Raw genomic sequence first — 12,550 nt, forward strand, 5'->3', positions numbered from 1 at the left:
CTATGGACACAGGACTGGAGCAGGGGAGGCTCGGGGAGCGCCGGCCCCATAGAGTGACTGAGGTCCCTGCATGGCCCGAGGCCTGCGCAGTGCCCCGGGCGGTGATGGGCCGCAGCACTGGACAGCACCACAAGGCGGCAGCACCACCTTGCTACATCTGACATTGTTATTCATTAATGTATATGTACTTTAGTTATATTTGTGAAACCCATTAGATATAAGAAAAATAGAATAATGGATATGAGGCTATATTCAAATCAATTTTTGTTTGAATGTAGTTGTATATTATATATAAAATGAGAAACTTTAGTTGTTTTTTTCCACCTTTCCCTCCTATGAATTGTCAGGCATTTTGGGGCTACAATCTCCCTCTTCTGACAGAGTCTGCATGACACCCCTTCCTCTCTTCTGCTCCTCCACCCTGTCACTCCCTCAATGTCCTCGTTAGGGAAGGCTTCAAAACACAGGAAAATTATTTCACCGAGTTCCTTAGTGCAGGAGAAGGGTAGAAGTCCACATAAGTTCCAAAATGCAACTGCACTTATGCAAGGCCCCAGGAACACTCTCCTTCATGAAAACGTGCTTGAGGCAGAAGAATATTCTTGACATACTGCTGGTGTTTTTTACGCTGTTCTTTATAGACTGGGACTTTCAGCTGCTAAGAATGCATGGCTAAACCCACTTTTTGCTTCTATTTCACAGAAGAAGCCTTGTTTCTTAAACAAAAAGTAGAGGTACATCTCTTAAATAGCCCACTAGAGACTAATCTACCATTAAAAAAAAAACAAAACAAAACAAAAACAAACAAAAAAAAAATCTTCCATTATGTATTTAGAGATTAAGTCAAAGAATGGAACAAGCAAAGGCCATCTGCTCTGCAGGTTTGGTTTTTTTTTTCAAGTTGGTAATTTCTGTTGTCATCAGGATGCAGAGCCAAGACCAAAATACAGATTACATCAGCTCTTAAGTGTTCTTACACCAGGTACAGCTTTGCCAGTACCTGTTCTCAGGTGAAGATTATAATTAAACACAGCCACAGTCAGGTTCTAAGGGCATTAATGTTTTCAATTAACAGTTACATGAACAAACCATAATTACAGCATCTATCAACTCAATAATCAACAATTACACCGTTTAATTAACAATAATACAATTCTGATCAGAGGAGAAAGGAATTTCTCTCCCAGTTATTCATCACTTTCTGTATCACTGTCTTCTGAGGACTCAAACCAGTCCTCAGATCCTGCAGGAGGGTAACTCAGTTTTGCAGTACCTGGAAGTAATTAACAAAGTGCAACATTTATAAACCAGGACAAAATTAGCTCCAGGACAAATACATGGTACTATTAAATGACCAACCCAGCAAGCCCCAATGCTTTTGACTACAAACTAGACCAAAACACTCAGAACCACTTCTATCTGCCCTTAGTCTGTGCTAAGCTGATCCAAACCCTGCTGCCTCTAGGTTCACTCTAGAGGTCAGCTCTTTTCAGAGAATTTGAGCAACCTGCTGAAATAAATGAGTATTTCAGATAAAGCCAATGCAAAAAGGGGAATGCTGATCATTTTATGTATTATAAACACAGACTCATTCAATCCTTACCAACTGTAAAAGGCCCTTCATCTTCAGACTCTTCCCAGTGTTCAAAATCTAAGGACACGTGAACATTCTGTTGACAAAGACACTGTTTGAAATACCTGCTCTGATGTATAGCTAACATGTTCAGAACATTTAATAACTCTCAAATTAATTTTCACTTCACCTTGTTCTTCAGTAATTTGCACCATGCTCCTTTTTTCTCCTTTACCAGTAAAATCACAGCTTCTGTATCCTTAATCACACATGTTGACTTCTCTGCAATTACTGACTGATACAGCTCCAGGTCAGCCACATAAAGTTTCCCTTCTGAATAAGCACTGCAATATACAAGAAGTTTAAAAAAACTAAATCAAAGCAAAGACACTTTGCTGATTATAGTGAAATTTCTTAAACCTACCTGAAAGCCACCTTCTCTCTAGAGAACTCACATTTACTGTCAGCTGCCCTCAGTATTTGTACCTTCAGCGTCACAGTCATTTTATCTTGAAGCCACTTGATTTGCGGATGACAGCTGAAAAAGTGTTAATTTAATAAGTATTTTCCAAAGCAGGAAACCACTGAGGTTTAGCCAAGCTGTCTCACACAGAGCTAGAATTTGCCCATGAAGTCACAACTCAGCCAAGGAGCCTGGGCCATGCAGATCTGACACCAGCAGCAGTGCCAAGGAAGCAGGTAATGGGACACCATCTAGCTTCCTACAAAAGCACCACATTCCTAGTCTTTGAAGAAGCACATCTACAAGTTCCATGCGGAGACATGCTCCACTGACTTTAATATCCACAAGAATCACATTTACTGCTTCACTTACTGCCACCGTATCTGCCCTTCAAGTGCCAAAGGAAAAGCTAACAGCAAAACCAACCTCCAACAGATAAAAGGAACTTTTCAGCTGACAACAGAGACAGAACAATCCCATTTGGCAGTTCATACAAAAGTAAGATGGGAACAAATCAGTATTTTCTTACCTTTTCTGCTGATGCACAGTCGAGTCTTCTGCTTCTTTTGCTTGTACTACATCATCTAAAAAGAAGACATGCAGAAACATCTTTTATACTTCCCTATACTACAGAAACCAGGTATTTCCAGAATTCCCGTAAACCATCATAAAAATAACTTGCTAGCAATCAAATTACTGTCTTTGTCCTTTATATTGTGTACTTACTATACTGAAAGATTTCATGAAGTTAGTAATTCAACAACAAGTTTTAATTATCAAGAGTACTATAAGAAGATTTGAAAAAAAAACCACCCTAATCAAAGATGCAGTTTTCCAGCTCAGGTAAAGGTTTTTACCAGTTTCAAAACATTTATTTGATACCTGAAACATAACATTTTGCAAATTAGTGGGGAGTTTCAGGAATGAAATGACTAATACTGGTGTCAACACCACAGCTTGAAACATGGCATTGGTGTGACTATTACCAGTGGAAAAACCCTTCTATAACAAGCACTCCAGCCTTTTTATCTGCTGCAACTTCTTCACCTTCCACTGCTCCAAACTCATGTGTCAGCTGCTAGCAAGTAATCCTGTCCCCCTGCTATGCCAAAGCATTTCTAATGCTCTACAGACACAACAGTAAGCATATCCTTTAGATTAAAAAGATATGGGGGGGACGGTGGGGGGGGAGGGGGAAGCTCACTCAATTTTCTGCCATCCTGAATCTTGGGAAAAAAAATTAACCTCTCAAGCGAGCAGCATTATTATTCACACTCATATTTCAACAGATTTCAACTCATTTTAGCCCTGTGCCCTTGGACAGCAGACCTCTTGTCCTCTCTACAGCAGACACTTCCCGCTGACACGTTCAACTTGGAGCCAAAGAATTTCAAATGCCTGAAGGACAGAGCATTCCTCAACCAACCACACAGTTACAGTAGCCAGAGTCACTCTCGCAGCATCTCCTGACTGCTCAACGGAACGCAGCTCAGGCTGACTGCTAACATCACTCACACGGTGCTGCTCTGTGCAGCCAGAGCAATCTGCAGCTGCCAGGATGACTGCTAGGTTGGTATCAAGCACCTAACTTGAATTCACATTTGAAAACGTCAGAAATGATGGAAGGCTTACTGCCTGGAAGACCCACAGAACTGCTACAGTTTCCAGCAGAATTTTCCTGTATCAATGTATCCTGTGGACTGGACGCCTCCTCTGCACCAGCTGTGTCCTCTTTTGTGCTTCTGAAGACAGGACAAAGCAGTTTTAAAAGCAAACCCACAAACGACAGTCAGCTTCACCTTACTTTGCCTCCCCTTTCTTTAACCTGTACCTTACTAACAAAGCCTGTACTGAAGTTCCAAGTTTTCCAGATTTTCCAACAGTAGTCTCAGGTTTAGCAGGTCTGTAAAAAAATGATCCAAGCAGCTGCATCACACACATTTCAGCACACAGCATCACAGTAGAGTTGTCTGGTCCCTAGCATTACATGCTTTGACAATGACATGGAGGTTCTCAACCTTTCTTTGCCAGGAGAAAGGAATAAATGCAAACGGGTTGTGCCTGAGATACCAGATGTTTACTGACTGGTAAGCACCCAAACCAGCTTCTGAGCATTGTAAATTGTAACAATCTGAATGCAGACTCCTTACTTTTATTACTAACTCGCCTGTCTGCATCATGTAGGTTAGTATTTTCTAGAATTACAGTTTTCTTTTCCATGTGGTTACGGGGCTAAAGAGTAGTTCATGGGAAGCAGACACATTACAAACACAACTGTTTCTGCATTTAAATGAAAAGAACTGTCAGCAGTATTAATTGTATCCAAATAGAATTCTTCTCTTAATAAAGCATATGCTGAACAAAAATTTGCAAACACTTACAAATGCTCCAAGCTCTGTGCATGATCCAAAACTGCTATCTGTCTGCACAGCTTCTGAATTTCTCCTACATGTTCAGGATTGTCGGTTCCCAAACCCGTTGACAAAATCTCAGCTCGAATGTTGTACTCATTGATCCACATCTTCATTGTGGGAAGATTGGTAACCCCAACCTTGATTACACAACACAGGGAAAGCACAGCTCTTCAATGGTCTCTCTCAAACTCAAAGCTGCTTTTCCAGTCAAACTTCAAACGCAGCCCTACTGACTTATGCCTGCAGGCAATTTGGTTTTCCTCATTTTTAGAAAGGAACCTCTCCATGTTTAACTGTTTCCCTAGTATCACCATCATTTGCATTGTGATAATGGCTCAGGTAACTGGCTGTTTGCCCTACAGAACCAGGATGGCAATTAAGTAAACAGTGCCAGCCCTGATCATGGAAGTGACAGCCATAATATACCTCATGCAGTAAAGAACTGTGAGTCTGAAACAACCTGAGAACAGCTGAGGGGGACACAATAAAAATCTCCAAAGCCTAGAAATTGGTGAAAGATTGAGCTACACCATATGGGAACAGAAGCTACTGAAAACAATGACTTCCAGATAATTTTCTCTTTCCAATCCATTTTTCACTTGACTTGCTCCACAAAAATCAACAAGTCTGCTGGATGCTAATGGATGTGAAACTGCAGAACAACAAAAATCCAGGAACAAGAGCACCCATTTTTCCTGTTCTGATCATGAAAATGAAGAAGAAATGCTTGAACATTTTTAAATTTGCAGAAAAACTTAGACTAAAACCAACTGCAAACTAGCCTAAGAGAGCAGACTTAGCATTATTAACAGAATAAATTATGTCTACCTCAAGAGCTGTTGGGTATCAATAAACCATCTTGGAGGATCCAAGTTTCATTCTTCCATAGGAATGTGACAAACTGCACAACTGACTTCACAAGACAAACTACTGAACACCAGCAGCTCCCAAATACACTTCTATTACTAACTTTGTGGAATAATCTTGGACCACATGCAGATATACTGATTTCCCAGTGCTGCCATTCTATACCTACCATTGGGTCAACCCAAACTGTTCTTCCCAAGGTATGCACCACTTTTGCATGATGAAGTTTTCCTTTAATTTTGTGATTAATGTGGTCAGTCACCTAGGAAAAACAAGTTGCCACTGCACTTGAGATGTATGGATACCAACACAGCTTTACAGTCACTTCAATTACGATGAAACAACATCTTCTGAGCTTAACTGAAAAGGGCATCCAACAAATAAATACAGTTTTGAGTAAACCAGTGGAACACTAAGTTAGAAGAGTATTAGCCTTCAAGGAAAGAGTTTCCTTAACAAAAGATCACTCAAACACAGGTCAATTTAGAGAGGCTACACTTCCCCTGTTCCTCCCCCAGAATCCAAAGCAGTGAGAACCTATTCTAAAAGAAAGACATCTAAACCAAAAAACCCATGAACTTCACTGTATTATTTCACAGAAGAACAAAAAAGGAAACCAACCTTCTTAGAATCTGCCCCAATAGCAGGTATTTAGTGTCAATACTAGTAAGCAATGCAACTTGGTACCTAAGTTTACAGTTTGTAACTGCTTTCTTGTAGAAAATTACAGAAAGAGAAGGTAAAGAGCATAAAGGAAGTATCATGCAAAACCTGCTTATTACCTTTGGATTCCATTCAACTTCATTATCTATGGGTTTTACTCTACAAACTACAATTTCCACAGCCTGAGGTGGCAGACTCTGAAACTCTGAAGGTAAGTGAAGCAGCTGATCACTATTAACTTGACTTGTCCTGCCTTCATCTATATATTTAATTGTGACCTTACAGATGTTTTCTTCATCTTTTGCGGGAGTCTCTACCACCTGAACCCTTCATAAAGTAGGAAAAGAAACACAGAATTATTATTCATGTAACAAGTTGTGCAGAGTAATTTTTAAACCTGCTCTCATTTTAAAACTGGTATTTTCATTCTGCAACCAAGTGCACTTGTGGGCAATCATCTTGTTTGCCACTCAGGAACTCAGAGCAGGCAAAAGCTTTTCAAAAGCATTATTGGCATAACAGTGAGTTTTTGCTGCTTTTGAGTATGGGCTGACTTTTTCCTTTACCCAACAGTCAAGTTTTTAAAAAGCTTTGTATAAATATATGTACATGAATAAAGTAAAAAGCCAACAAAATTTTACCTGTGGTAATTGGCTCCCTCATGTAACCCATAGTACACTGACTTCTCCACGGTGTTAACGGATATCCTATGTTCCGGGACCTTGAAATAATCATTCATTTCTTTAGCAAGAACTGTATATTGATCCTTTTGTTTCTTGACTATTCGACCAAAGTAGTTTGTTGCATGTATAATGAAGAGAGGCAGGATCTGAAAGGATCAAATACATCAGAAGAAAGGAGGGATGGATGACTTCTCAAACCAATGAAATTTAAGCCTTTATATACAGATCACATACCTCTTTCCTGCCCAAAAGGTGAGAGATGTTGCCATACACACACATTTCTGAAAACAGTTGTTTATTGCTATTCTCAATCCTAACTGCCCATAGCTCAGTCAGTGGTGGACAGCAATGTATGGAGCAAGAACTGCTGGGTGGCAGGTGATGATACTCCACCCTCAGTGAACACCAGTGACTTCTGCCAATTATCTGCCAGGCTACTCACCACTCACATTCTGTACCACTCCAGCTCTACTTGGAATACTCCAGCCTTCCAGGAGTTTTACAAGAACTGACTGCTTTTTTTTTTTGCACCAAAATTACTTAAATAAAAGACTACAAACACACAGTGCACACCAATGCATAAAATGCTGCAGTGAGTGCACCTCAGAAAGCCCAAGTCTCAAAGGGAGCTAGAGACACATACTCTTACTGGGATGTCAAGAATCATCATAGCAAAGTCAACCTTCTAGCCATGAGGGTTTCATGAACGTGGAACTACTGAAAAAGAAGTCTGAAACATCACTCTGTAGCAGAAGAGTCTCCCAAAGCACTGATATTTTTGAAGGAAATAACTAAAATGTTCTGCCTACATGAGAGGAGTTCGCATTTCTTTGGCATACTATAAACAAAAAAATCATTCTCTAATCCCAAGGCCAGAAAATGCTCTTTTTTCAGAAGTTTGCACCAACATGTCAGCTAAGAAAAAAATCTTTCCGCTTCAACTTTTCTTCACTCCTACAGATCACTTTGTGTTTCCTCTACAAGAAATATGTTTCTAAAAACCTCCATCTTTGTTAATTTTGATCTATGGTCACAAATAATAAAGGGAATTAATACACAGCACACAAGTCCTCCTCCCGCAAAATAGGAATCTACAATGCAGAAAAATAGCCTGAGGCAAACTCAGAATCACCTGCAAAGTTCCAGTTCAAGCTAAGGTCACAAAGAACATCTGTAACACTGATTCATGCAAGGGATAGGGCAAAAAACTAGACAATAACGAACAGCTATGTCAAATGATATCCACACTGCAGTAAGATTAATGGAATACAAAAAAAATGAGGTAATGTGCCAAGCAGCTGGTTAAGACCTGTCCTCTTGGTACCCAAGCCCAAGGAAAACTGTAACTTACTGTCACACGTTCAGGTGTTTCTACCATCTCAGCTGCGATATTCTGGGCCATGTCTATCGAGAAACTGATTTGATGGCGATCTGGACACTCTGTTCTGTTCCTACATTAAAAAAAACACAACAGGTTTAGAAAAAAACAGTCGTTTACAACTGAAAGCAAAGAGCTAAGTGACTAGCAACAGGCAACAAAAAAGAATAAAAAAAACCCGTGAGCAAAACCTATTTTACATAAAAGCATCCAACAGGAAAAATTCCTCAAGGAATCAGCAGCGATCATCATTCAGGGCACAAAAAGCTGACATGTCCTTACCTGCAAATCCCAAAGGTTTTAAGGGAAGCACACAAAGGCCTTGAAGATTTCTCATTTTCCTCAGATTCCAGCACCTTGGCAGTCAAATCACAGAATTCTTCTGGAATTTCAGCTTCTGCACGCTTCAAATAGTGGAGAATCCCAGGTGCATGACAGAAACTGTTCTCTGCCAGCAGAATGACTGACTTGGCCTTAGTATGTTCCTCATCTACAGCAGAATCCTAGAAGTAATAAGAAATATTTTGGAAAACGTTGATGTATTCACCAGTAATAATCCCACGTAGCATCACCCAATCAAGGTTCACCCAAACCTTTATCCCAGCGCAGAAATCGTCACTCATGCTTTGCAGGCGCTGCTCAAAGACTCCTGGAGATGGGAAACTGAAATGGATCACACAAGTTGCATCTCTGATTCCCAAGGACTGCAGGCAGTCATCTGTTAAAACTAAGCACATTTTTCACACATATATATATATAACTGTAATAATTCAAACATGGGAAGGATCACATCACATGCACCACAGCTGATTTCCTTCTCCCCACCCACTGACTGGAAGAGGAATTTTTCCCCAGTGTACTCCTACAAGGCTTTTTATTTCTCCAGTCAATAAACTCAGCAGCATATGGCAGACACAGCATTTCATGCCAATCTCACAGAAGTCTCTATTTCCTGTCAGCACCACAGAATACAGAGAATTGAGCACCGCCCAGTAATTCACAGAGTAAGACAGGAGACAGCTGAAATAATGCAGGAATTCTTACAGCTCTGCATGAAACTACAAAGCAGAGGGAAGTCCATCTTCTTGGTTTTGTATAACATGAAAAACAAATTGAGTCTGAAAATGGATAAAGGCCTTCGTTACAGCAAAAAAAAATTGAAAAAAAAAACCACAAAAAAACCCCCTAATGAACTTACAAATCTGGAAATTATTTCAGACTTAGCATCTCCTCTGCAGCAGACACAACTGTGAAATGATGGAAAATCTCTGAAAATATTGGTAGTTCTTTTAACTAAGCACAGAAAATAGTAACAGGAGAAAAGAAAATTAAATAAAACCCAAAGGGTTGTAGCATTGAGAAGTAAACAGAGAACTGGAAAGAGTTCATAGGGATCTGCCCCTGTGGAAGTGGTAAGATAAGCCAGTGTAAGTTCTTGGCGCAGATCTTAGCTTTACACTAAGATACAATCCCAACCAGACAGAGAATCCTCACCTAACACAGCAGGAGTGCCAGAACTGTGCATTTTTCTCCACCTCTCCAAGACACACTTAGCATTACACTTGCTCTCCTTATGCTTTTTCAAGGAAACTACTGAGTTGCTCTTCAGTGCCTGCATAACAAAGTGAAAAGTTACACATTCCTGCAACGATGCAGTATGTGCTTCAATCACCTCTAATAAGCAGCATCTCTGGCTAAAATTTAGCACACCTTACTGTAGAGACACAAGAAAACAACTAATGAAATTTAGGTTGCTTACATGAAAAAAGAAAGGTATTAATGGAGATAAGGTTCATTATTTTCCTGCATAAAAAGAAAACAACAAGCTCATGTTCCCATGTATTAATACATTAGATGACATTTAAGAAAGTAAAAATGTCAAGCTTTTCCCCACATTAATGTGTCATCTCTAATCTGATTCCACGATCTAACAACACACAGATTCATGTTTCAGTCTCTCAGAACAAGCACTCTTCATTACATGAACCCCTGAAGTATTTTCATAGGCCAGGTAAAATATTTGATGTTGGTGTACACAAGGATTACTATGAACAGATTCAATCTAACATCAACAAGCACTTTTTAAAGTGGTGGTAGGGTTGGTTTTGATATGCTTGAACCCTCAAATATTCAAGGGAAATGTGTTAGTCACAATCTCAAACCAGAAACTTTTAAGTATCACATGATCTATGCCAGCTATTTGCTGGCAGTCAGTTTGGGGTTACTTTCAGCAGGAATTATTAACTTCCAAACTCACATTCCTCCTTTTCTTGTCAGAAACCGAGATACTTCAGTTCGTTATGACTTGAAAATTTTATAAAAAGCCCTGCTTAGCAATCTACATTTAAATGCTTTCTTACCTTATGAATCATCTCTACTTCAGTTACTGAGTCAGTGAATACCAGCACTTTCTGAAGATTCCTCTGGGTAAAATCCAGGATTTTGAGTAACTCAGCAGTTCTGCTGCTGTTCATGCAGGGCTGCACCACCTAAAAGCAAATACAAAACAGAGGGCTGGTAACTCATATAACCCATACATATTTTACTATATAATTCATCCTAACCTTAATGCATCCACTCATTGACACTTGGAGTTCTGCTCAACCATTAAGGCTTCTCACAAAAACTCGTGGGCTGTTTCCTGACATGCTCAGAGTATCTACTTTTGGAGATATCCCAACATTTAAAATTTGCAAACTACTCCATTCTGAGACAGAGTAATCCAAATCAAACTTAAACCATCTCGTATTATTCTTAAGGGCTATACCATGCTGACTGGAAACTAAGGGAAAAGATACCTAAAAATATGTAATAGACCTTCTAGACATTTGAGGCCAAAAGTTTGGTATTTTGTGAAAGCAGCAAACCAAGAACTTTACTAGATTTGCTCTGGCACAGCTTACCTTGTAGTTCTGATAGTCACAACTCAGAACTGCAAAAACATTCTGGCAACATCATGGTCAAAAACTGTACTGTTTGCAATTACATCTCATCAAATTCAGACTCATTTGCACTAACCACGAAATACTCAAGGGACTGTCTTCATCTTAGTCTTGAAGAGACCTCCAGCTCCTTCAGTGACTCACCTGCATGAGCTTTCTAACAGCCAGTTCAGCTCACACTGGGAGGCAGCACTGCAGCACCACCTGCTTCCAATAAACCAGCACCAGCCATGTATCCAAGCAATGACATCGTTTCCAAAGTTTTACCTGTTGCACATTTCCAAAGAGGGCAGCTTCTTCGATAACTGTTATCACAAGGTGAGGATCATTCATGAACTCCTTTATCAAGGGTGTGATGTGTTTATTCCACTGAGTTCCCACAGCAATGATCTGATGTGGAAGACCTCCCTGTGCCTGAGCAGTGGCTTTCTTGTAACAATCCAGTATAGTAAACACCTAGGAAGAAAAGAGGTTTTTCTTCTCTCCTCTCATCATATTCCAGCAAACACATGTCAGCCCAGAAAAACACATTGTTTTTTCCACTCACAAAGCCACTACCACAGCAAACTACAAGTTTCACACCTCAAAAGAAGTTTTGTTTGTACACTTTTATCCTATTCTTTGAATGACTTCTGAAGCAAGAGAAAGCAACAAGACAGCATGTAGTGACAGCATATGTGTGTGCACATAACTGTAATGCAGGATTCTGTCCAGAGAAGATGGAAATCTCAGGAAAAGGATCTGTTCAAACCTGCAATATAAAAAGCCTAGAAAAAGCAGATCTGAGGGCAGAGGCCTTCAGAAAGAACTAGGTGGTAACTAGAAGACAAGCCCAACCTGCTAACACAGTAATTTGCAAATTACAAAAAAAAAGGAGGGAAAAGGGGAAAGGGGAAAGGTTCTCCATAAATCCAATTCCAGTGGTTTTTCTCCTCAGTGTGTGCCACTGTTTCAGACACATGCACAACTGGAACAGCATTTTGCCCAGTGACTGTGTAAGCCATTTACCTGTTCAGTAGTGTCAGAGAACAGCACTTCAATCTCATCAAGAACAAGGTGGCAAAGCCTACACAAAAACCTAGTGTTGTGTTCCAGCAGTCTCAGGAGGTTGAATGGTGTAGTCACTACTACTTCACCTACAAGTTAGGAAAGACAGTTACCATTAACTTACAACTTGGAATAGTATCACTATCACACCAAAGAACACAGTAGCTTTATTAGAAAGGGTCACATTTGTATTCCAGATTCATCATGTTGAAGCTTGGGAGTTTGAATTTTTCTACTCCTGCAAGTATTCCAAGACTTAAGTGCACCCACTTATGTGAGGCTCTCATATTCTGAAATCCAATGAAATGTCTGAAGGTTAACAAGTTTACAAAGCAGAATGTAATTTCATTTTCCTGTAAGGTATTGGAAGTAGAAGTAAGAACTTCAGAACCAAATAGCCAGAAGGGAAATATTTATAAATACATGCAAGAGCAATCTCAGGAAAGTTGTTTCCGTAGTGGAATAAAGCACACATTGTAGCCTAGCAATTTACATAAATGTGTGTGTGCACATGTATCTA

At 39.8% G+C, this 12,550-nt stretch overlaps 1 protein-coding gene across 2 annotated transcripts in view; it reads right to left on the reverse strand.

Annotated features, from left to right (window-relative positions):
• Positions 1-252: 252 nt before the first annotated feature.
• The window catches only part of LOC117001386 (putative ATP-dependent RNA helicase TDRD12), a 30,191-nt gene continuing 17,893 nt past the window's right edge, over positions 253-12,550 (reverse strand). For both annotated transcript variants that reach the window (XM_033069688.1, XM_033069689.2), the window contains exons 16-33: positions 11,992-12,119; positions 11,251-11,439; positions 10,402-10,530; positions 9,536-9,653; positions 8,635-8,768; positions 8,324-8,544; positions 8,015-8,114; positions 6,622-6,809; positions 6,100-6,307; positions 5,487-5,579; positions 4,418-4,587; positions 3,868-3,939; positions 3,669-3,778; positions 2,566-2,620; positions 1,998-2,111; positions 1,764-1,917; positions 1,604-1,670; positions 253-1,273 (exon numbers count right to left, since the gene is read on the reverse strand). In XM_033069688.1, the coding sequence (XP_032925579.1) occupies positions 1,188-1,273; positions 1,604-1,670; positions 1,764-1,917; positions 1,998-2,111; positions 2,566-2,620; positions 3,669-3,778; positions 3,868-3,939; positions 4,418-4,587; positions 5,487-5,579; positions 6,100-6,307; positions 6,622-6,809; positions 8,015-8,114; positions 8,324-8,544; positions 8,635-8,768; positions 9,536-9,653; positions 10,402-10,530; positions 11,251-11,439; positions 11,992-12,119 (2,336 nt within the window). In that variant the 3' untranslated portion in view covers positions 253-1,187. The remainder of the gene's footprint in view (positions 1,274-1,603; positions 1,671-1,763; positions 1,918-1,997; positions 2,112-2,565; positions 2,621-3,668; positions 3,779-3,867; positions 3,940-4,417; positions 4,588-5,486; positions 5,580-6,099; positions 6,308-6,621; positions 6,810-8,014; positions 8,115-8,323; positions 8,545-8,634; positions 8,769-9,535; positions 9,654-10,401; positions 10,531-11,250; positions 11,440-11,991; positions 12,120-12,550) is intronic.

Source organism: Catharus ustulatus, chromosome 11, assembly GCF_009819885.2.
Source record: "Catharus ustulatus isolate bCatUst1 chromosome 11, bCatUst1.pri.v2, whole genome shotgun sequence".
Lineage (NCBI taxonomy): Eukaryota > Metazoa > Chordata > Aves > Passeriformes > Turdidae > Catharus > Catharus ustulatus.